The sequence below is a fragment of the Oncorhynchus keta genome, chromosome 14 (genome assembly GCF_023373465.1).
Source record: "Oncorhynchus keta strain PuntledgeMale-10-30-2019 chromosome 14, Oket_V2, whole genome shotgun sequence".
NCBI classification, from domain to species: domain Eukaryota; kingdom Metazoa; phylum Chordata; class Actinopteri; order Salmoniformes; family Salmonidae; genus Oncorhynchus; species Oncorhynchus keta.
This window is the reverse complement of record NC_068434.1, coordinates 37,810,784-37,836,365: the sequence shown is the minus strand read 5'-3', so window position 1 is coordinate 37,836,365 and position 25,582 is coordinate 37,810,784. Positions and strand designations below refer to the sequence as shown.

The window sequence follows — 25,582 nt, the reverse complement described above, 5'->3', positions numbered from 1 at the left end:
ACAACATACAAAGTGAATATATAAAGTGAAAAACAACAAAAATTAACAGTAAACATTACACATACAACAGTTTCAAAACAGTAAAGACATTACAAATGTCATATATATATATATATATATATATATATATATATATATATATATATATATATATATATATATATATATATATATATATATATATATATATATATATATACACAATGTACAAATAATTAAAGGACACAAGATAAAATAAATAAGCATAAATATGGGTTGTATTTACAATGGTGTTTGTTCTTCACTGGTTGCCCTTTTCTCGTGGCAACAGGTCACAAATCTTGCTGCTGTGATGGCACACTGTGGAATTTCACCCAGTAGGTATGGGAGTTTTTCAAAATTGGATATGTTTTCGAATTCTTTGTGGATCTGTGTGATCTGGGGAAATATGTCTCTCTAATATGGTCATACATTGGGCAGGAGGTTAGGAAGTGCAGCTCAGTTTCCACCTCATTTTGTGGGCAGTGAGCACATAGCCTGTCTTCTCTTGAGAGCCATGTCTGCCTACGGCGGCCTTTCTCAATAGCAAGGCTATGCTCACTGAGTCTGTACATAGTCAAAGCTTTCCTTAATTTTGGGTCAGTCACAGTGGTCAGGTATTCTGCCGCTGTGTACTCTCTGTGTAGGGCCAAGTAGCATTCTAGTTTGCTCTGTTTTTTTGTTAATTCTTTCCAATGTGTTAAGTAATTATCTTTTTGTTTTCTCATGATCTCTCTCTCTCTCTCTCTCTCTCTCTCTCTCTCTCTCTCTCTCTCTCTCTCTCTCTAACACTTCAGACACACACTCAATACCACTCAATACTTGGACATAAAGTGCCTTCTGAAATGCTATTCATGTGCAGTGATGACACATCCTATCTCTATATTGTTTTAGTAGGCAAACCACCACTGAGACCGGAGTGAAAAGGTTAGCAGTTAGCTAGCATTAGATCCCAGTGCAGCACACCACATACTGTGCCTAGTATGAGCGCATTATCTCTGTCTCTGTATGCGCTAGTACTAAAGTAGACACAAAGAGCTAAAATGAGACAGTAGCAGGCATTCTCTGCTCTGGGGGACCCAGTATGCTCTCTCTCTTTCTGTCTCTCTCTCTGAAACCCAGCATGTCACCCTGACCCTGAAACCCACAGGGCCTCCCTGAACCTTAAGCTTGCAGCAGGGGCCCTGTGGTGAAGATAAAGATATAAGCCAGCACAGTGCTGTAGGCGCGGCGTGGTGGGGCCTCCACATCCCTGAGGTGCCCAGTGGCTGTCTACTCCCCCTGAGAGACTGGAAGAGCCATACTTCTCTCTCTCTCTCTCTCTCTCTCTCTCTCTCTCTCTCTCTCTCTCTCTCTCTCTCACTCTCACTCTCACTCTCACTTTTCTCCCTTCTGCTAGCTTAACCAGTCAATGAGAACTCAATTAATTCCGGGGAAATGAGGGCGAAGGAGGAGGAGGCATTGGAGCCCTGAGAGACAAAGTGAAAGAGAGACAGAGAGCGACAAAGAGAGAGAGAGAGAGAGAGGGGGGGCAAGAGAGAGAGAGAGAGAGAGAGAGAGAGAGAGAGAGAGAGAGAGAGAGAGAGAGAGAGAGAGTGCGTGAGCGAGAGCGAGAGCGAGAGCGAGAGAGCACAGTGGAGCTCCCTGTCGATTCTGTGGCCTGGTTAAGGCAAACACAGGCAGAGCTGTGACTGGGTGCATAGGGGAGCAGAGGAGTGAGGTGCATAGGGGAGCAAAGGAGTGAGGTGCATAGGGGAGCAGAGGAGTGAGGTGCATAGGGGAGCAGAGGAGTGAGGTGCAAGGGGAGCAGAGGAGTGAGGTGCATAGGGGAGCAGAGGAGTGAGGTGCATAGGGGAGCAGAAGAGTGAGGTGCATAGGGGAGCAGAGGAGTGAGGTGCATAGGGGAGCAGAGGAGTGAGGTGCATAGGGGAGCAGAGGAGTGAGGTGCATAGGGGAGCAGAGGAGTGAGGTGCATAGGGGAGCAGAGGAGTTAGGTGCATAGGGGAGCAGAGGAGTGAGGTGCATAGGGGAGCAGAGGAGTGAGGTGCATAGGGGAGTAGAGGAGTGAGGTGCATAGGGGAGCAGAGGAGTGAGGTGCATAGGGGAGCAGAGGAGTGAGGTGCATAGGGGAGCAGAGGAGTGAGGTGCATAGGGGAGCAGAGGAGTGAGGTGCATAGGGGAGCAGAGGAGTGAGGTACATAGGGGAGCAGAGGAGTGAGGTGCATAGGGGAGCAGAGGAGTGAGGTGCATAGGGGAGCAGAGGAGTGAGGTGCATAGGGGAGCAGAGGAGTGAGGTGCATAGGGGAGAAGAGGAGTGAGGTGCATAGGGGAGAAGAGGAGTGAGGTGTGCATTAAGTCTTTATTAAGTTAATCCTGTCTACAGTTCAAACATGGCTGATGAAAGTCCCTCATTAAAGAGTCAAGCGGAGCGAAGGGGGGCTATGTACACGAACCAGTCACAATGGGACAGACAGACAGACAGACAGACAGACAGACAGACAGACAGACAGACAGACAGACAGACAGACAGACTGGCAGGCAGGTAGAGGCAGAGAGAAAGAGAGAGAGAGTGAGAGAGAGAAGGCGGAGCATGAACTCAAAGCCCTGAGATGTAATTAAAACAAAGCTGACACTCAATACCACTCAATACTTGGACATAAAGTGCCTTCAGAAAGTATTCACACCCCTTGACTTTTTCCACATTTGTTAATCATTTCAGGAAACTAGGCGCACGTCACTACTTCACAGAAGAGGCAGTTTTATGGCAGAAATGCATTCTGGAGCATGTGAACTTTCATGTGCCTTAATAACAAACGTGTATGCCATCTGCAAATATGAATAAAATTGTTAAAATATGAGCCTAGTTGGTTTAGCCAAGGAAAAAAACAGGAACCTTCCTGCTAGCCATGATTGGCTGAGATAATGAATGGGCTGGACATGCCGAGACACGAATTTGGATTGGTCTGCCATGTAGCGTGCTTCTGGCTATAACCTGAGCTTAGTATGTGTAGATCATCCTTTTTACTGTCATTTAAAAAAAAAGATATCATGAAGAACTTATTTACTTCACATGACCCATCAATTTAGACAATTGTGTTTGGGTAAGAATCATCTAATTATTATAAAATATTTATACAATATCTTTCTGGATACTTTCTACTTTTGATATTGCTACTATGCAAATATGCAAGTAACTATGTCACTGTACCATTTAAACCTCCTGTATCCTGTGCATGTGACAAATAAACTTAGATTTGATTTGATATAGTGTGTGTTTACCAGAAACAGCAATGTGAAGAACAACATGACCTGCACCAAAATTAGATTAGGATATAGGCCAAGGACTAGATAGTGTATAGCTACTACTTTCCCCAATTTTAGTCTTGAAATCTTTGTTGTTTACTACACTACCTTACTCCCGCTGTTTAGCACATGGCCTCATGTGACTCCTTAAAAGAGATGGGTGAGGCTAAGGCTTGTAAATGATGGTGTGTGAACAATGCTGAATGGGTGTAGACAAAGAAGAGCTCTCCAGTAGGTGTACCAAAACATTCAAGTGTCATTTCGTCAAAAGTGGAGTTACAAATTGATCAACTTTCAAAGTATAATTACTTTCCCATTGTTCCTCAACTGCAGTGTATGATATACAATATTCTATCTCTGAGTCTCTACTTTTATCCAATGTAGAAAAAAACATAATTTCAAATGTTGCTACATAGGATTGAATCGAGCCGGTCGGTTACATTTTGTTGTGTTACAAAATGGGATTAAAATGGATTTATCTACACAAAATACCATGTAATGTCAAAGTGGAGGAAACATTTGAAAATGCGTATACAATTCATGAAAATAAAACACCAAAATAACACACCAAATATCTTGATTAGATAAGTATTCAACCCCCTGAGTCAATACATGTTAGAATCACTTTTGGCAGTGATTACAGTTGAGTCTTTCTGGGTAAGTCTCCAAGCGCTTTGCACACCTGAATTGTATAATATTTGCATATATTTATTTTTTACTCTTCAATCTCTGTCAAGTTCTTTGCTGATCATTGCTAGACAGCCATTTTCAAGTCTTGCCATATTTAAGTCAAAACTGTAACTAGGCCACTCAGAAACATTCAATGTCATCTTGGTAAGCAACTCCAGTGTATATTTGGCCTTGTGTTTAGGTAATTTTTTCATTTTAAATTGTATTTGACCTTTATTTAACCAGGTAGGCTAGTTGAGAACTAGTTCTCATTTGCAACTGCGACCTGGCCAAGATAAAGCATAGCAATTCGACACATACAACAACACAGAGTTAGTTACACATGGAATAAACAAAACATACAGTCAATAATACAGTAGAAAAAAACAGGACAAAATAAGTCTATATACAGTGAGTGCAAATGAGGTAAGATAAGGGAGTTAAGGCAATAAATAGGCCATGGTGGCCTAGTAATTACAATATAGCAATTAAACACTGGAATGGTAGATGTGTAGAAGATGAATGTGCAAGTATAGGTACTGGGGTGCAAAGGAGCAAGATAAATAAATAAATACAGTATGGGGATAGGGTAGATAGATGGGCTGTTTACAGATGGGCTATGTACAGGTGCAGTGATCTGTGAGCTGCTCTGACAGCTGGTGCTTAAAGCTAGTGAGGGAGATATGAGTCTCCAGCTTCAGAGATTTTTGCAGTTCGTTCCAGTCATTGGCAGCAGAGAACTGGAAGGAAAGGCGACCAAAGGAGGAATTGGCTTTGGGGTTGACCAGTGAGATATACCTGCTGGAGCGTGTGCTACAAGTGGGTTCTGCTATGGTGACCAGTGAGCTGAGATAAGGCGGGGCTTTACCTAGCAGAGACTTGTAAATAACCTGTAGCCAGTGGGTTTGGCGACGAGTATGAAGCGAGGGCCAACCAACGAGAGCGTACAGGTCGCAGTGGTGGGTAGTGTATGGGGCTTTGGTGACAAAACGGATGGCACTGTGATAGACTGCATCCAATTTGTTGAGTAGAGTGTTGGAGGCTATTTTATAGACGACATCGCCGAAGTCGAGGATCAGTAGGGTGGTCAGTTTTATGAGGGTATGTTTGGCAGCATGAGTGAAAGATGCTTTGTTGCGATATAGGAAGCCAATTCTAGATTTCATTTTGGATTGGAGATGCTTAATGTGAGTCTGGAAGGAGAGTTTACAGTCTAACCAGACACCTAGGTATTTGTAGTTGTCCACATATTCTAAGTCAGAGTCGTCCAGAGTAGTGATGCTGGACGGGCGGGTAGGTGCGGGCAGTGATCGATTGAATAACATGCATTTAGTTTTACTTGCATTTAAGAGCAGTTCCAGGCCACAGAAGGAGAGTTGTATGGCATTGAAGCTCGTCTGGAGTTTAGTTAACCCACTGTCCAAAGAGGGGGCAGAAGTATACAGAATGGTGTCGTCTGCGTAGAGGTGGATCAGAGAATCACCAGCAGCAAGAGCGACATCACTGATGTTTTCAGAGAAGAGAGTCGGCCTGAGAATTGAACCCTGTGGCACCCCTATAGAGACTGCCAGAGGTCCGGACAACAGGCCCTCCGATTTGACACACTGAACTCTATCAGAGAAATAGTTGGTAAACCAGACGAGGCAATCATTTGAGAAACCAAGGCTGTCGAGTTTGCGAGTCGAAAGTCTTGACCAGGTTGATGAATACGGCTGCACAGTATTGTCTCTTATCGATGGCGGATATGATATCGTTTAGGACCTTGAGCGTGGCTGAGGTGCACCCATGACCAGCTCTGAAACCAGATTGCATAGCGGAGAAGGTACGGGCAGGCAAGTTAGCAGATGGAGGTAAGTCTGTTTTTGCCTCCTCGTGCGGTGATGTCGATAGACCAGTCTTAGATTAGTAGGGTTCCAAGTAGCTCTAGATAGCTAGCAGGCCGCGGTTAGCAAAATGGGCCTTCAGCGGACGTCGCGCCTAAGGGGCCTGTTGGAATCCTCGGGCAGATTATGTTGGCATTCCAGTCATAGAGGATCGGCGGGGTTCCGTGCCACGTACCGGCAGTAGAAGGGGTCCGGATATTGTAGCCTAGGAGTGGGCTTCGGTGGTAGCCCAGGAGCCCTAGCCGGGCTAGCTTCAGGCTAATTGGTGCTTGCTCCGATGGAAACGCTAGCCACGAGGAGTCACCCGGGATTGCGGTTAGCTAGTTGCGAAGATCCAGATGAAAAGGTTCAGAGTTTGCAGTAGGAATCCGGGGATATGGAGAGACAAATACGTCCGTTATGCTCTGGTTTGAGTCACGTTGTGCGAACTGTCGAGAGCTTTCCGAGCTAATGGTTAGCTGATGACCGCTAGCAGTGGTTTGCTGACTGATAGCTGGTAGGTCGTTAGCTTCAATTGAGGGATTCCAGAACAGAAGTAAATAGAAATACTTTGAAAAAAACAGATCCACGCCACATTGGGTGAGGCGGGTTGCAGGAGAGTATTTAGAAGTTGAGGTTTAGTAAAACATTTTTAAAAGATATGCAAACAAAAATATATAAAAAGATATGTACAAGGGACATGACAGGACAAAGACGTCTGACTGCTACACCATCTTGGAAACCTGCTGTGGGTGATTTAAAAAAGATATTCTGTACAGGCTTCCTTTGTTTTTTTTACTCAGTCAATTAGATTAGAAATGTGAAATAACTACAATGTTGTTGATCCCTACTCAGTTTATCCTATCACAGCCAGCGGCAGGTAGCCTAGTGGTTAGAGTGTTGGGCCAGTAACCAAAAGGTTGCAAGATAAAATCCCTGAGCTGACAAGTTAAAAATCTGCCGTTCTGCCCCTGAACAGGGCAGTCAACCCACTGTTCCTAGGCTGTCATTGTAAATAAGCATTTGCTCTTAACTGACTTGCCTGGTTAAATAAATAAAAACTATGTACAGTTGAAGTTGAAACTCTACATACACTTTAGCCAAATACATTTAAACTCAGTTTTCACAATTCCTGACATTTAATCAGAGTAAACCTTCCCTGTCTTAGGTCAGTTAGGATCACCACTTTATTTTTAGAATGTGAAATGTCAGAATAATAGTAGAGAGAAGGATTTATTTAAGCTTGTATTTCTTTCATCACCTTCCCAGTGGGTCAGAAATTTACATACACTTAATTAGTATTTGGTAGCATTGCCATTAAATAGTTTAACTTGGGTCAAACGTTTCGGGTAGCCTTCCACAAGCTTCCCACAATAAGTTGGGTGAATTTGGGCCCATTCCTCCTGAAAGAGCAGGTGTAACTAAGTCAGGTTTGTAGGCCTCCTTGCTCACACACTGTTTTTCGGTTCTGCCCTCAAATGTTCTATAGGATTGAGGTCAGGGCTTTGTGATGGCCACTCCAATACCTTGACTTTGTTGTCCTTAAGCCATTTTACCACAACTTTGGAAGTATACTTGGAGTCATTGTCCATTTGGAAGACCCATTTACGACCAAGCTTTAACTTCCTGACTGATGTCTTGAGATGTTGCTTCAATATATCCACATAATTGTTCTGCCTCATGATGCCATCTATTTTGTGAAGTGCAGCAGTCCCTCCTGCAGCAAAGCACCCCCACAACATGATGCTGCCACCCCCCGTGTTTCACGGTTGGGATGGTGTTCTTTGGCGTGCAAGCCTCCCCCTTTTTCCTCCAAACATAACAATGGTCATTACGGCCAAACAGTTCTATTTTTGCTTCAACAGACCAGAGGACATTTCTCCAAAACGTATGATCTTTGTCCTCATATGCAGTTGCAAACTGTAGTCTGGCTTTTTTATGGCAGTTTTGAAGCAGTGGCTTCTTCCTTGCGGAGTGGCCTTTCAGGTTATGTCGATATAGGACCCCTTTTACTGTGGATATTGATACTTTTGTACCTGTTTCCTCCAGCATCTTCACAACATCATTTGCTGTTGTTCTGGGATTGATTTGCACTTTTCGCACCAAGGAGACAGAACACGTTTCCTTCCTGAGGAGTATGACAGCTGCGTGGTCCCATGGTGTTTATACTTGCGTACTATTGTTTGTACAGATGAACGTGGTACCTTCAGGCGCTTGGAATGCTCTGAAGGATGAACCTGACTTGTGGAGGTCTACAATCTTTTTCTGAGGTCTTGTCTGATTTCTTTTGATTTTCCCATGATGTCAAGCAAAGATGCACTGAGTTTGAAGGTAGGTCTTGAAATACATCCCCAGGTACACCTCCAATTGATTCAAATTATGCCAATTAGCCTATCAGAAGCTTCTGAAGCCATGATATAATATTCTGGAATTTTCCAAGCTATTTAAAGGCACAGTCAACTTAGTGTATGTAAACTTCTGACCCACTGGAATTGTGATACAGTGAATTATAAGTGAAATAATCTGTCTGTAAACAATTGTTGGAAAAATGACTTGTGTCATGCACAAAGTAGATGTCCTAACTGACTTGCCAAAACTATAGTTTGTAATCAAGAAATTTGTGGAATGGTTGAAGTACGAGTTTTAATGACTCCAACTTATGTGTATGTAAACTTCCGACTTCAACTGTAGATGTTTTAAAGTCAACATTGGCCTCATGGTGAAATCGCTGTGTGGGTTTCTTCCTCTCTGAACAACTGAGTTAGGCGCCTGATACACCATCCAAAGTGTAATAATAACTTCACCATGCTCAACATGATACTCAATGTCAGGGCCACTTCTTTGCGAGGCATTGGAAAATCTCCCTGGTCTTTGTGGCTGAATCTGGGTTTGAAATTCCTTGCTCGACGGAGGGACCTTACAGATAATTGTGTGTGTGGGGTACAGAGATGAGGTAGTCATTCAAAACTCATGTTAAACACCATTGTTGCACACAGAGTGAGTCCATGCAACTTATTATGTGAATTGTTATGTACATTTTCACTCCTGAACTCATTTAGGCTTGCCATAACAAAGGGGTTGAATACTTATTGACTCAAAACATTTGAGCTTTTAATGTTGTATTAATTTGTAAAAATTAACATGATGGGGTATTTATTGTGTATAGGACAGTGACAAAGAAATCTATATGTAATCGATTTTAAATTCAAGCTGTAACACAACTAAATGTGGAAAAAGTCAAGGGGTGTGAATACTTACTGAAGGCACTGTGCATTGCTCAATAATTGGACAATGTGTATCTCTCATGTGGATTTGAGATCTGTTCATACATAACCTCTCTGTGACTGAATGCATTCCAACTGTCAAGGATAATCCAACTACCTAGAGGCACAAAGGCTGATATAATCTAAACAAACAAACAATATTCTTTCCAAATGCTTTGTTATATAATATGCTGTAGCTTCAGTGCGTAAGAGGTCATCTCCCTATAAGTGATGAGGGTGAAAATGGTTTGTGTGTGTGTGTGTGTGCGAGCATGCGTGCATGTGACCCTTAGCTCATAATGACCTCACCTCATGTCTCCCAAACGGGTGCTCGTCTCTTTTTAAAGAAGTGAACTGCAAAGAAGAGACAACAGTCATTAATCGGGATGGGTCTGTCCACCACCACCCTGCTTGCCTGCTGCTATATTAAGATCTGGTGCACAACCCGCCTGGTGTACATCAGCTCTTTTTCTCCTGGCCTTGCAGAAAGTTAGCCTAGCAGCTGGCAGAGGAGTAGCTGTTGCCAGAGGGTGTCACCAGGTTTGAGGTCACAGAAACACAGTGACACTGAGAGGCAAGAATGTGACAGGATGTTCAATCTTATCGGCCTCCTCCACTTACACTAGGCTATTTGATGGGGGGCCTGTGTGGCTCAGTTGGTAAGTGTGTTGCCCTAGTAATGTGAGTGTCATGGGTTCAATGCCTGTTGGGGTCATATATACAAAAAATGTATGCACTCAGTGTTCTACGCCACATTGGATAAAAGGTTGGTTAGGCTACGCTACGTTTGCAAACCGCGAACAAGGCTAGACGGCACGAATAACTCCAACCGAACATAAACCTTTTTCCCAGAACGGGGATATTTTGCTACGTGTGCTTTGTTTTCAGTTACAGTTTAATATCGAGCCCCGAGGAAAAGAAAGTGAGACACAAATTGACCCATTTAAAAAAATAAAGAAAAAAAGAAGCCCTTGTAAAGATCACACAACATCTACAGAGGCTTTATAAAGCGTAAACCACTTCAGTTCATCAGAGAGACAATCTTTCGGCACTCAGAGGTATTTCCTGACGTACATTACGGCTTCATTGCTTTCTATTACTCCACCTTAAGTTCCCATTTACCCCCACACACCGCTACCCGCCAACCCTGATCCCCCATCCCACCGCCTAAGGGCAAACCTAGTAAAACAGACCAGCCTGACAGATCCAAATGTTCCTATGATAAATAACATGTATGCTAAGAGCCAGGGGGGATTGGAGCCAACGTGTTTCCAAGAAAATCAGTCTGCCACCAGCACTTAAAGTGATTGAATAGCCTGTAAACAGAAGCTGCAGGCTTTCTTGTTCCTGTCTGGGAGATACTAATAAGGTTGTGCTTGGAGCAAACTAGCTAAGGAAGGAGGAGTTAAAAAATAAATAAGTGAAGTTCATGAACTGAGCAGTAACTGCAATAGCTTTTTAAAAAATACCTCTGAAAACTGCCTTATCCGTGAACCGAAACTGCAGACTGAGAAAAACCACAAGACCAAAGAGCGTCAAGCGTCGAGCCAGTCATAAGATGCCCCGGGTCAATGGATGATAGTGTTCCTCACATTGCCCAAATTAAAATGAGATCTGTCTTTAACAGTCTAATAAAAAGCCATATGAGGCTTGTTTCCCTCCCTCTATCTCTTTCACCCTTTCCACTTCTGAAGAGAATAAATTCTCCTTTGTTCACATTTCTTGTAAAGACCTCTTTGCTCTCATGCCAACATCTTCTCCCTATCTGTAAAATCCATCACAGTCAAAGTTCATTTTTTTGGCAGATTAGCCAGGGGAGCCACAGTATATCCAATTGAGAAAGTGTGGAGGTTGCAGATAGGGCTTGTTAATGGCGCAGGCGACATTAGACGTGTGATCAGCGTGAAAATGAATTAAGCACACAATTTAGTCGTTAAGCTGAAAGAAGGCCTTTGTGGTCTCCTCAATGTGTCAGCTGACAGCGATACTGTATTTAGACTCAGGATATTGCACTAATAACAACACCCAAAACAGCACACTACTCTAACATCAGTAGATACCCTGAATACAAGTGAGGTGGGCTTTTAATGAAGATGAGCATGTTGCTTTTTACCACAAGACAGACAGACAGTGGTTAAACAGGTTTGTCATTTAGTGGGAAATGTATCCGTCGACTCTAGAATGTTGTACTTGACAAAGCCTGTCCTAAGTATCTAACAACAGCCTTTTTTAGTGTTTGCTCAGTTTACAAAACACAGCAAGTCTATCAAACCTATCAGACATGTGTTAAATACTCAAGTATAGAGACAGGCAAGCAAGCGGGCTCTTTAGCGTCTGTAACCTCAACTGTTGTGTGGTCGAGGTTTTCTGCAGCAAACAGTGCTAACTGTAACAGGATGCGGGGAATGAAATAAAGCGCAAAGTAAAAGTTCAAATCCCTGAATGTAACAGTGGGCTGTTTCACTTATGGTGAGTCATAGTGATACTGGAGTACAACCCGTAGGGTATGTGCCATTTGTGAAAAACACAACAAGTGAGATATGAATTGCTAATGTGAGAATTAGTGAGGGTGAGCCAGACTACAGACCAACCTATTAGTAGCATGGACTGCCTCTGCCCTGACCTGCTAGCCTAGCGAAACCAAGATAAGAAACAACAGACAAGCCAGTCATTTAGTTTTGTTTGTCCTCTCTGGCCTCCTTTAGTTCAGTGAAGCCTAAACCACAATTAGGGCCTTAATCATCCCCAGAAGAGAAGAGGAGATGCTGTTGCAGTAGCAGACTGATAGATAAGGATAAAGCAGCAGGTGAACAGAACCTTTGTGATGGACCAGACCACAGAGGAAACTAGGCCCAGACTAAGCCCAGACTTGGCCCACGGACAGCACTCGGCTTCAGAGGCAGGCTGTATCCTCTTACTTCCCTCTGGTCACCTTAGAATAACAAGGTTCGCTGCATCAACCGAATAGATTAAATTGAGCAGAATTGAACCCAGTTAATTGGCTTTGGTTTTTGGCCACCTGTGGGAGACTCCAGGAATAGATGACAGCCCTGTTGGAGCCGGAGTATCAGTTGACTCTGACTAATTATTCAACAGGTGTGTTGTGATTGGTTGTTGCTAGGGTTCAGGGTTCAGGACAGGGGTGGAGCTACACAGCAGTTACTACTTTGATTTAAAAGGGAAGTGGCACTACTACACTACTGTGTTTATGTGGGAAATGTACCAAACCTAAAGTGTGCTGAAACCACATACTACTGTAAATGAGTTTTTCCAGGTTGTATTGAATGTGGTAGAATGGTAAACACCACCACCGACCATGTTAGGAGAAATCATGCGTGGCTGAGAGGAAGAAGAGTACCTAGCAGGACTCCTTTAATAATTGTACCCTCCATTTATTCACCACCACAGGCATGCGTCAACTTGAAATGTGTAATTACAGTAATTGTGAGCCGGGCGAATGGGCCTCCAATACACCCTTCACCGTTACATTGAAAATACACAGCGTGCCATCCAGGATGAGACCACCGAAAGCATACTTAGGGGGAGGCCTCAATTTGTGTGCTCTACAATAAGAGAGAGCTGCGGAAATGTCTAGGTACCTGTCATAAGAGAACCATCATTTCTAAAAATTCTTTCACTGTGGCCGAGACCTAATAAAAACATTGTATTGACAATGGCCTACTGGGTTAGATAAAGCATGGTGCTGGTGTAACAGTATAACTTTAGACCGTCCCCTCGCCCATACCCGGGCGCGAACCAGGGACCCTCTGCACACATCAACAACAGCCACCCACGGAGCATCGTTACCCATCGCTCCACAAAAGTCGCGGCCCTTGCAGAGCAAGGGGAACTACTACTTCAAGGTCTCAGAGCAGGTGACGTCACCGATTGAAATGCTATTTAGCGCGCACCGCTAACTAAGCTAGCCGTTTCACATCCGTTACACTGGCAATCCCAGGGTTGCGGGTTTGATTCCTGCATTGGACACATATACTGCACTGTATATCAAAGTTGCTTTGGATAAAAGTGTTTGCTAAATTACCATATATAATTCATCCCATACAGAGAATACATACAATCCTTTACAGTTGTGTGAATAAGGTAGTTGTTGTGAAATTGATAGGTTAGATTACTCGTTGGTTATTACTGCATTGTCGGAACTAGAAGCACAAGCATTTCGCAAAACTCGCATTAACATCTGCTAACCATGTGTATGTGACAAATAAAATTTGATTTGATTTGAAATATCTACACTAGAGTGTGCATAATATTCTTAAGGAAGCCCTAAAGCCCAAGGCAAAATAAATAATGTATACTCTTGGAATTATCTTGTTTTAACGACTTAGTATCTCGTTCGAACAACTTAGTATCTCATTGGAATGACTTAGTATCTCGTTTGAAATACTTGTAAAAAAAATGTTTTACTACGTCATTCAAAATTAGATACTAGACAGAGCACAAGCATGCGTCCGCGTGCACCATCGCGCACATGTTGACTTTGTCCATCCATACCAGACATGATCAGGACTCGCACGGCTGAAATATCAAAACTAATTCTGAACCACCTATATTAATTTGGGGACCGGTCGAAACGCCTGAAACATTCATGCCCATTTAGCTAGCTAGCTTGCTGTTGCTAGCTAATTTGTCCTGGGATATAAACATTGGGTTGTTATTTTACCTGAAATGCACAAGGTCCTCTACTCTGACAATTAATCCACAGATAAATGTAACGGCGTTCTTCGTTTGTAGAAAGAGAGTCGGACCGAAATGCAGCGTAGTGGTTACTCGTGACTTTAATAGAAAAAAGTGACACATGAAATAACGATACAAAATACAAAACAACAAACGGAACGTGAAACCTATTACAGCCTATCTGGTGAAACTACACAGAGACAGGAACAATCACCCACGAAATACAAAGCGAAACCAGGCTACCTAAATACCGTTCCCAATCAGAGACAACGAGAATCACCTGACTCTGATTGAGAACCGCCTCAGGCAGCCAAGCCCATACAACACCCCTACTCAGCCGCAATCCCAATAATACAAAAACCCCAATACGAAATACAACAACATAAACCCATGTCACACCCTAGCCTGACCAAATAATTAAAGAAAACACAAAATACTAAGACCAAGGCGTGACAATAAAAGGGTAAACAGAGTTAGATTCTAGTAATCTCTCTTCCTTCAGTCTTCTTCTTTGGACTTTATATGGCGGTTGACAAACAACTTTAAGGTGCATTACCACCACCAAGTGAACCTCAGTTCAGCCTTCAATCACCCACGTGGGTAAAAACCAAAAACCGAGGAGCAGAGCTCAGCCACAAGCTCTGGGCACGCTCTGCCTAGCATTTCTCTTTCCTTTTCTCACTATTCTTTTAATTAGGCCTATTTGCTTGCAATTGTTTAGCCTACCCCACCAACAGCAGTTTATATTCTACTTTCTAACATTAGGATATGTAGTTTATATTTTGATTTAAAAATATATGAACGAATGTTTCAGGTAGGCAATACATAGGCTACTGTAAAATTCAGCTTTGACATGTGCATTTGTCTGTCTTAATAATAATAATATTTCATTTGTAGACTGCATTTCCCACACTCAGTGCAAATGTGAAGCTTGTTGGTGTTTGCTTCTGTGCGCAAATCATTGTGCCGCCCCAGGTTGAAATTATTTATACCCTTTTTTTATAACAAAGAAGCTGATACCGGCCTTTATTATTTACGATTTACTTTAGAGATATTTTAGAGAATAAAGCCGGGGGGATCATTTAGCTATTTGATTTGGAATTTTAGGACCCCTTAAGGAATATATAAAATATATATACAGTTGAAGTCGGAAGTTTACATACACTTAGGTTGGAGTCATTAAAAACCTCTTGTAACTAGGGGGCAGTATTTTAATTTTTGGAAAAATAACGTACCCAAAGTAAACGGGCTATTTCTCAGGACCAGATGCTAGAATATGCATATAATTGACAGCTTAGGATAGAAAAAACTCTACAGTTTCCAAAACTGTCAAAATATTGTCTGTGAGTATAACAGAAGTGATATTGCAGGCGAAAGCCTGAGAAAAATCCAATCCGGAAGTGACTCATGTTTTGAAAGCACTGCGTTCCGATGTGTCCCTATTGAGCAGTGAATGGGCTATCAACCAGATTCCTTTTTCTACATATTCCCCAAGGTGTCTACAGCATTTTGACGTAGTATCACGCCTTTATGTTGAAGAATGAGCGTAAGCGACTACATTGCGTAAGAGGTCACCTGATGGCTCTCAGAGTGATTCTTGGGTAAAATACAGAGGTAGCCATTTTTCCTCTCGGTCCTACTGAAAAGCCAATTGTCCCGGTGGATATATTATCGAATGGATATTTGAAAAACACCTTGAGGATTGATTATTATTATAAACAACATTTGCCATTTTTCTCTCGATACTATGGAGCTAATTTGGAATATTCTTCGGTGTTATCGTTACCTCAATTTACGGTCGATTTCTCAGCCAAACGTGAAGAACATACAGAGCTATTTCGCTTACAAAAATAATATTTTTGGAAAAAAGGAACATTTGCTATCTAACTGGGAGTCTCGTGAGTGAAAACATCCGAAGCTCATCAAAGGTAAACTTTTTAATTTGATTGCTTTTCTGATTTTCGTGACCAGGTTGCCTGCTGCTAGCTAGGCATAATGCTATGCTAGGCTATCGATAAACTTACACAAATGCTTGTCTTGCTTTGGCTGTAAAGCATATTTTCAAAATAAATCTGAGATGACAGGGTGATTAACAAAAGGCTAAGCTGTGTTTCAATATATTTCACTTGTGATTTCATGAATAGGAATATGTTCTAGTAATATTTATGTCCGTTGCGTTATGCTAATTAGTGTCAGATGAAGACAACATGAACATACTTTGGTGTGAAAAGTGCAAATCAATCCCAGAACAACAGCAAAGGACCTTGTGAAGATGCTGGAGGAAACAGGTACAAAAGTATCAATATCCACAGTAAAATGAGTCTTATATCGAATAACCCGAAAGGCCGCTCAGCAGGGAAGAAGTCACTGCTCCAAAATCACCAAAATCACCTCAACACTCACCTACTTACATGCTCTGGCACTCAAAAGCAGGCCTGCTTTAGGCTGTCAATGAAGTGTCAATGAATAATCATATCAATGGATTGATCCAGTGAATGAATGACAGCAACCATTACACCGTCTGACAAGATGCATAACAAATGAGGCCTAATTAGGCCTATAGAACAATTAACTATTTTTTTTACTAAGTAGTTAAAACGAGATACTAAGTCGTTCGAACAAGATACTAAGCCGTTCAAACGAGATCCTTCCAAGAGTCTACGTTATTTGAAAAAAAATGTTTTGCCTTGGGCTCCAGGGCTTCCATATATTCTCAACAAAAAGACTGAGTTGAACCACATCCCCAACCTACACCACCCCTAACAAATCCAGACAGATACACATAAACGGCAAATGTGTACCCACAAGTACCACTATAGAAGAAAAGCCCACTTACAAGCCTGCTGCACAATAGCCTGGCAATTAGCGGGTAGAGAGGAGGAACGACAGATCTGTTACAGTTGTTGAATGTTAATTACAGCATTTCACGGTGGTGAGGAGATAACGAGTTACTGCGAGAGAGAGAGAGAGAGGCGTGTTGCTGCGTGCGTTCTTTAACGAGGAGCAGTGTTTTTTTTTCATGAAACTTGAGATCAAGGACAATGAAGCGTTACTGGGCCTGTCAGCGAGCAGCGCCTTCCAGCGCTTTGCCCCCCTCCCTTTGTCCTAACGAAGGCAGACATTCATTTCTCCTCTTTAAGAACTCATCCTAATGCTTTAGATGGGAGCAATTAGACATACCCAGCTCTGCTCTGTCTGGACAACAGCAACAGCAACAGCACAGAACACTGGTGAGATTTAGAAGAACTCAATCAATAGTGTGTAAGGATGAAAATATACATGGTTTTCTATACTGTTTAGCTTTGAACTTCTTGAAGATCCCCCCCCCCCAAATGTAAGACGTAAAACACATCAGCGCTAACAAAAAAAAATTCTCTAAAAACCCAACCATCACCTCCTACATTCATGTCCCCACGAACACTAAGCTGTTGTTATTGCAGCCATATAGACGATAAAACAACGAGCTTATAGAACTCACAGATAAGATAAGTATGTATACAAATCTAGGGTCACGTTACAGATAATACATTGTGTGTGTGTGGGGGGCAGTGTCCAGTGGCCAAAGCAAAGCATGTGTAAATTAACGTCCATTCCTGCCTATCGACAGGATAAAGAGCTTGGTCAAATCCCAGCCAGGGTTAATAGCCTTGTTATGATCCTCAGTTCTGGAACCTGGGCTGATGGAACCGTTGATAGGAGTTGAGCACTAATGCCAGGGACGGACGCTTAAGATGATGCATACCTCGTGATTTAGGGGAATCCCCAGAGACATACTTTAAAGTACCACCGTTACATTTGTACATTTTTTTTGCCATTTAGCAGACGCTCTTATCCAGAGCGACTTACAGGAGCAGTTAAGGTTAAGGGCCTTGGTTAAGGGCCTTGGTTAAGGGCAGATTCTTCACCAAGTCGGCTCGGGGATACTAACCAGCGACCTTTCAGTTACTGGCCCAACGCTCTTAACTGCTAAGATACCTGCCGCCCTAGCATTGACCCAGACAGACCCCCTTTAAACTGGCGAGACACAGGACTGCTGGGATTTATGCAGTGTTTATCCAGCTACTACCATAGGTAGGCTAGGCTACACTCCCCAGGGCTTTTTCAACAGCATACACTGTTTTTTAATAGACAATGACATCAGTTACAGTGGCTGACTGGGGCACATGGGGCCGGCTCAGTGGTGATATTAGGGTATTTGATAACATTGCACTTATTCCACTCCAGCCATTACCACGAGCCCGTCCTCCACACTTAAGGTGCCACCAACCTCCTGTGACGTAGCTATACCTCATGTCTGGACTTTAATATGGGAAAGAACCAACTGAAATGTTCCGACTGGATCATTAAGTCCACTGATTAAAGTTAAATGATCAACTAATCAACTGAGCAAACTAACTATGGTGGAATCTGATTTGATTTTAGACCCAAATGTGTGTTTTGTCAACCTGCCTATCAGGATGTGAATAGCACTATCTTCCAGATGTATAAAGAGTAATATAGAGATGATAGCAAACACATTTAATGGCAGGTAGCCTAGAGGTTAAGAGCGTTGGGACAGTAACCGAAAGGTTGCTAATTCAAATCCCGAGCCGACTATATGAAAAATCGGATGAAGTGCCATTGAGCATATCACTTAACCCTAATCGCACCTTTAAATCGCTCTGGATAAGAGTGTCTGCTAAATGTGTAAATGTAACCATGAATATTCTTAAAACGAAGCAGAGAAAGAGCGAGAGGACTGGGATGTTGTTCAGATGTCAATAAAAACAAGTGTTAACCAGATTAGCTAAAATGTTAAGAGGCAGGCTAATCCTTGCCCAGATCCAGCAACGATCCATCCGGCCCCAGAATACTAATACCCAGGATGCACCATTAATTCACAGAGGGTTGAGTGCAGGTCTGGTTGGGAGGAGGGACGGAGGGATTTAGTGAGAGCACTATAATAGTGGTGCTAAGCCTCTCAGAGTTAGGCCCGTATCCATCAGTACTAGGGTACATACAGGAAGATAGAAGAACGAGAGCTGTTCTCTGAGACGGCTCCTGTCTTTAAGTGGTCCTTTCATCCCTTTGACCACCTCTTGTTGACTGTAACACGAGGAGCATTCTCTATGAAGAGAGCAATAACTCCCACTTTGATGTTCCATCTAATGGTAGCCTACACTGGATCTTGTTCTAGGACTCTCTCCACTCACTCTGTGTATCAAAGTATACCATCTTTTGTTGTTAGCTATCAACAATGGCATAAAACATTCTGTTATTTTGTACCAAATGGATAATACAACAGACGAACAATGCTTGCCATGCTTCAAATGTTTACAGTCTGTGTGGCTGAGGGGCGCCATGTTAGCCACATTCATCAAGCAGGCTTTTATCAGGACTGACCATCCTCACCACAGTTGAGCTCGGTTTCTATCAGCCTATCAGCTCACTGCTATCAGAGCAGTAGCAGTCTCTTGCAATCAAGTGTGTCATTATGTGATGATTGGATCTGAATACAGCACAGCATGGGTTATTTTCACCGCCCTTCCTTCCAAGTAGATCAGCTGAGCGGTTTGCTGTCATTCTTGGAAGCTAATTAGGGAGAACTTCGTAGAATAGAATGTCCTCGTGTCCTCCGTCGATGAAGAGCTATTTCAAAGAACTGAGGAATAGATGTGTCTCAGACAAGCACTAAAAACGATCAACACTTCAATAAAAGAGCATCAACCTTTAAAACGTTTCTATGTGGCAGTTGGGGTTAAACCGGCTGAAAAAAGTCCAGATTCCACAGTTAGCTACTTTGTATTTATTATGTACTGTATTTCGGCTGCTAAACCTTTCTTAACACAGACAAGTATATCCTTGTTAAATGTCACCTCTGACTGAAGAAAAGCACAATCTCACACATGCAGCAGTGAGCACGCCTTCAAGTAAACAAACGTGCACTCCACTCTGGAAAAACAACTATCTTTCTCTTTCTCTCATAAAAATCATCCTTTGACATTTTGAAGACAACAAACACCTCAGTAAGGAGAACAATTCAATGTGACAGACAGTATTGACTGTCTCGCTCCACCCACTTAGAATGGAGCGTCGACATCTAGCTGTCCCAAAATGCCATCCCATAACCTAATCAGCAGCCGATGGCTCACAGAGCTCCGGGCCAACAGGACTGCATGCTCATAGAGCTGATGGCCCACAGGGCTGAGTGAACACAGAGCTGAGGACTCACAGGGCTGAGTGCTCACAGAGTTGAGGGCCCACAGGGCTGAGTGCTCAGAGTTTGGGCATCCTCATTTGTAAAAACCATCTGCTTGTTTACACCCCTCCTCGTTGGGTGGTATTAGTGTGAGTGTGAAATCGGATTCTGCACACAGCCAGCCCAGCTCCCACCACATCTGACTTTTCTCACACTGGAAAGCAGGCATGATGAGTTTATGGTCTAGTTTATGTGAGAGGGGTGTGAGGAGGAAGGGAAGTAGCGCTGTATGTGAACGTACATTGCATGCGATACAGTATCAATAAACATGCTTTGAGTGGATGATTCCTCCACACAGCTCTACATAATCGAATAGCGTCTAGCAGTAGTATCCTTGTCTTCATCAAGGCAGAGAAAAAAATGAAGAAAGCCATTTCCTCTTATGTGTACAGTTCTAATCACAGAGCAGGGATGGGCAACATCGATCGAGGTGGGGTGACAAAAGATTCTGAACTCATCATGAGGGGCCACGGTTGCTCGCAGATCTGCGTCTCCACAGCCACATCTACAGTTGGAGTTGGACGTTTACATACGCTTAGGTTGGAGTAATTAAAACCCGTTTTTCAACCACTCCACAAATGTGTTGTTAACAAACTCTAGTTTTGGAAAGTCGGTTAGGACATGTACTTTGTGCATGACACAAGTCACTTTTCCAACAATTGTTTACAGACAGATTATTTCACTAATAATTCACTGTATCACAATTCCAGTGGGTCAGAAGTTTACATACACTAAGTCGACTGTGCCTTTAAACTGCTTGTAAAATTCCAGAAAATGATGTCATGGCTTTAGAAGCTTCTGATAGGTTAATTGACATCATTTGAGTCAATTGGAGGTGTGCCTGTGGATGTATTTCATGGCGTACCTTCAAACTCAGTGCCTCTGCTTGACATCATGGGAAAATCAAAAGAAATTAGACCTCAGAAAAAAAACTTGTAGACCTCCACAAGTCTGGTTCATCTTTGGGAGAAATGTCCAAACGCCTGAAGGTACCACGTTCATCTGTACAAACAATAGCACGAAAGTATAAACACCATGGGACCACGCAGCCGTCATACCGCTCAGGAAGGAGACGTGTTCTGTCTCCTAGAGATGAATGTACTTTAGTGTGAAAAGTGCAAATCAATCCCAGAACAACAGCAAAGGACCATGTGAAGATACTGGAGGAAACAGGTACAAAAGTATCTATATCCACAGTAAAACGAGTCTTATATCGACATAACATGAAAGGCCGCTCAGCAAGGAAGAAGCCACTGCTCCAAAACTGCCATAAAAAAGCCAGACTGCAGTTTGCAACTGCACATGGAGACAAAGATCGTACTTTTTGGAGAAATGTCCTCTGATCTGATGAAACAAAAATAGAACTGTTTGGCCATAATGACCATCGTTATGTTTGGAGGAAAAAGGGGGAGTCTTGCAAACCGAAGAACACCATCCCAACTGTGAAGCATGGGGGTGGCAGCATCATGTTGAGGGGTGCTTTGCTGCAGGAAGGACGGCTGCACTTCACAAAATAGATGGCATCATGAGGAAGGAAAATTATGTGGATATATTGAAGCAACATCTCAAGACATCAGTCAGGAAGTTAAAGCTTGATCGCAAATGGGTCTTCCAAATGACAATGACCCCAAGCATACTTCCAAAGTTGTGGCAAAATGGCTTAAGGACAACAAAGTCAAGGTATTGGAGTGGCCATCAGAAAGCCCTGACCTCAATCCTATAGAACATACTAATTGAGTGTATGTAAACTTCTGACCCACTGGGAATGTGATGAAAGAAATAAAAGCTGAAATAAATAATTCTCTCTACTATTATTCTGACATTTCACATTCTTAAAACAAGGTGGTGATCCTAACTGACCTAAAACTGCCAATTTTTACTTGGATTAAATGTCAGGAATTGTGAAAAACTGAGTTTAAATGTATTTGGCGAAGGTGTAAACTTCTGATTTCAACTGAGTCAGAGCCAGCCTTAGCCTATTGGGGGCCCTAAGCAAAAAATAATTGTGGGCTCCTCTATGAGCAATACATTTTAACGGTCTGCATTTTGACAGCGGAGGGGACATTTTAGCGTACATTTTCTACACAATTTTCCATGTGGTGCGGGTCTGTGTACCCCACTCCAAACACACATTTTAGTGGCCCCACTCTTTACATCCAAGAGACATTTTGAGCAATTCTACACATTTTGCCTTGGGGTGTAGAAAAATGTTGCCGTTTTACAGCTAGCTAAAGCTAAGTCCATTGCAATTCTACTAATTTTGCTATGGTGAAGAGGAAAATTAGCTGTTTTAAAGCTAACTTCCTGAAATTCTACACATTTTGCCATAGGGTGGAGAGAAATGTTTGCAGTTTTTAATATTATATCTGAGTGAGACTGAATATCAAAATCAACCATGACAACAAGTTTAGTTACTGTATGTAGCTGGCTGCTAAACTAACTTAGTAATCAAAAACCTTTTAGCTGACATGGGCTAATTGACTTGACTATCAGTGACCGACATTACAAGAGCAAAACTGCTGATTCGCAACCAAATTTTGAAATTGCAACTTCTGTATTCTACTATTCTAACTCCTAACAGTGGGTTGAAAACCTAAACTGAGTTCCTAAAGAAACTTGCCCCCTGAGGGGGTCGCCAGTTGCCCGACACTGCAGTAGATCATAGTTAGTGTTGTGTATGCCTGACATTGATGTCTCCTTTAAACTTCACTGTGAAACCCTCCCATACAGTATTTCTCCTACCAAACGGTTAAGTCACTCAGCCACTCGACAATGACCTGCACTATGTTAATCACATAAATCCATGCTATTAACTTCCAGTATTTAAGAACCACACATGGCCTATGAGGATCAATCAAAATACAATTTTCTGTGTGAGCGCTTAACTTTGGCTAACACAATTGTGGCCCATGTCTCACAACTTCTGAGTGATCGCCCATAGTCCAAACAAGTTTCTATTGACAGATTTATTTCTGAGGTATGATTAGATTTCACTGAAATTTGAGATTCTTCAAAGTAGCCACCCTTTGCCTTGATGACAGCTTTGCACTCTTGGCATTCTCTCAACCAGCTTCATGAGGTAGTCACCTGGAATGCATTTAAATTAACAGGTGTGCCTTGTTACAAGTTCATTGGTGAAATGTATTTTCTTCTTAATGCATTTGAGCCAATCAAATGTGTTGTGACAAGGTAGGGGTGGTATACAAAAGATAACCCTATCATGTAAAATAAATGAAGTCAAAAACAGCTCAAATAAGCAAAGAGAAACGACAGTACATCATTACATTAAGACATGAAGGTCAGTCAATGCAGAATATTTCAAGAACTGTGAAAGTTTCTTCAAGTGTAGTACACAAAAACATCAAGCGCTATGATGAAACTGGCTCTCATGAGGACTGCCACAGGAAAGGAAGACCCAGAGTTACCTCTGCTGCAGAGAATAAGTTCCTTAGAGTTTCCAGCCCAAATAAATGCTTCACAGAGTTCAAGTAACAGACACATCTCAAAATCAACTGTTCAGAGGAGGCAGCGTGAAACAAGCCTTCATTGTCAAATTGCTGCAAAGAAACCACTACTAAAGGACATCAATAATAATAAGAGACTTGCTTGGGCCAAGAAACACGAGCAATGGACATTAGACCGGTGGAAATCTGTCCTTTGGTATGATGAGTCCAAATGTGAGATTTTTGGTTCCAACCTCTTTGTGAGACGCAGAGTAGGTGAACGGATGATCTCTGCATGTGTCACGCCCTGGCCATAGAGAGGCTTTTATTCTCTATTTTGGTTAGGCCAGGGTGTGACTAGGGTGGGCATTCTATGTTCCTTTTTCTATGTTTTTGGATTTCTTTGTTGTTTGGCCGGGTGTGGTTCTCAATCAGAGGCAGCTGTCTATCGTTGCCTCTGATTGAGAACCATACTTAGGTAGCTTTTTCCCACTGGGTTTTTGTGGGTAGATAATTTATGTTTAGTGCTTGTTTCACCTTTCAGAACTGTTTCGATTATTCCTTTTGTTATTTTTGTATTTAGTGTTCAGTTTATAATAAATAATATGAACACATACCACGCTGCATCTTGGTCCTCACCTTCTTCCACCAACAGCCGTGACAGCATGTGTGGTTTCCACCGGGAAGCATGGAGGAGGAGGTGTTATGGTGTGGGGGTGCTTTGCTGGTGACACTGTCTGTGATTTATTTAGAATTCAAGGCACACTTAACCAGCATGGCTATCACAGCTTTCTGCAGCGATACGCCATCCCATCTGGTTTGCGCTCAGTGGGACGATCAGGACAATGACCCAACATACCTCCAGGCTGTGTAAGGGCTACTTGACCAAAAGGAGAGTGATGGAGTGCTACATCAGATGCCCTGGCCTCCACAATCACCTGACCTCAACCCAATTGAGATGGTTTGGGATGAGTTGGACCACAGAGTGAAGGAAAAGCAGCCAACAAGTGCTTAGCATATGTGGGAACTCCTTCAAGACTGTTGGAAAAGCATTCCAGGTGAAGTTGGTTGAGAGAATGCCAAGAGTGTGCAAAGCTGTCATAAAGGCAAAGGATGGCTACTTTAAAGAATCTCAAATAGAACATATATTTTAATTTGTTTAACACTTATTTGGTTACTACATGATTCCATATGTGTTATTTCATAGTTTTTATGTCTTCACTATTATTCTACAATGTAGAAAATAGTAGAAATAAATAAATAAAAACCCTTGAATGAGTAGGTGTGTCCAAACTTTTAACTGGCACTGTATATTCATGAGACCTGAACTCTGCACCTGCCTCGCAACACAAGCCTAACAACGTTCACTTAGTTAGTATGCCAGGTGCACTGCTACGTGTGCTATATTAAAGTACCCAGAGACATCACCTTTAAGCTGCCATGGCCTTGTAGAAACAGAAGGATGGAAAGGGAGCAACAAAAAAAACCACAATTATAAACCTTCATTTCTTCAGAGAACCATAAAGTCCTCTCCCAAAAGAGCCTCTGAGAACAAATCCATTTCTTTCAGTCGATTACAAGCACTAAGGTTCTAACCTTCATTTGTGAGTCTAATACTCAAACAGTTATGTAGAACACATACCAATTAAGCAATTCTGCTCAAATAAGAGGGCCGTGAACTGACGTGATTATGGAGGCCAGCCCCCCCGGGAGACCAGGTTATCTGCTCAGGTGCAGGGAGAGCGAGGGAGCGAGGGGAGGAGAATGGGAAAAAGAGAGGAGAGGGAGGAGGGTAAAAAGTAATTTATTAAGTCTAATACTGTGTGAAATGTCCCCATGGTAATAAGGCAGGGAGATTGCGTTAATATCGGAGGAGCCATAGGGAAAGGTCACTGGATATCTGTAACGCCCACCAGAGTCATGTTGATGGGGGCTGTTCAAACAGATCGGATAATGCTCTCCTCTCTCTCGCCGTGATCGTTTGGAGCGAGCATCAGTGAGAGATCTAGTGTTCGAGAGGGAGGAAATATGTCATTTGTGGAAATTGTGACTACTGCTGTGCTCTCTCTAACTCAATTTAATTTTCACCCT

At 42.5% G+C, this 25,582-nt stretch overlaps 1 protein-coding gene across 8 annotated transcripts in view; it reads right to left on the bottom strand.

Moving 5' to 3' along the window:
- The window catches only part of LOC118394081 (autism susceptibility gene 2 protein-like), a 419,650-nt gene that overhangs the window by 193,350 nt on the left and 200,718 nt on the right, over nt 1-25,582 (bottom strand). For 6 of the 8 annotated variants that reach the window (XM_052461709.1, XM_052461708.1, XM_052461714.1 and 3 more), the window contains exon 5: nt 9,425-9,469. The exons of the other annotated variants lie outside the window; for them this stretch is intronic. In XM_052461709.1, the coding sequence (XP_052317669.1) occupies nt 9,425-9,469 (45 nt within the window). The remainder of the gene's footprint in view (nt 1-9,424; nt 9,470-25,582) is intronic. 8 annotated transcript variants of the gene reach the window in all.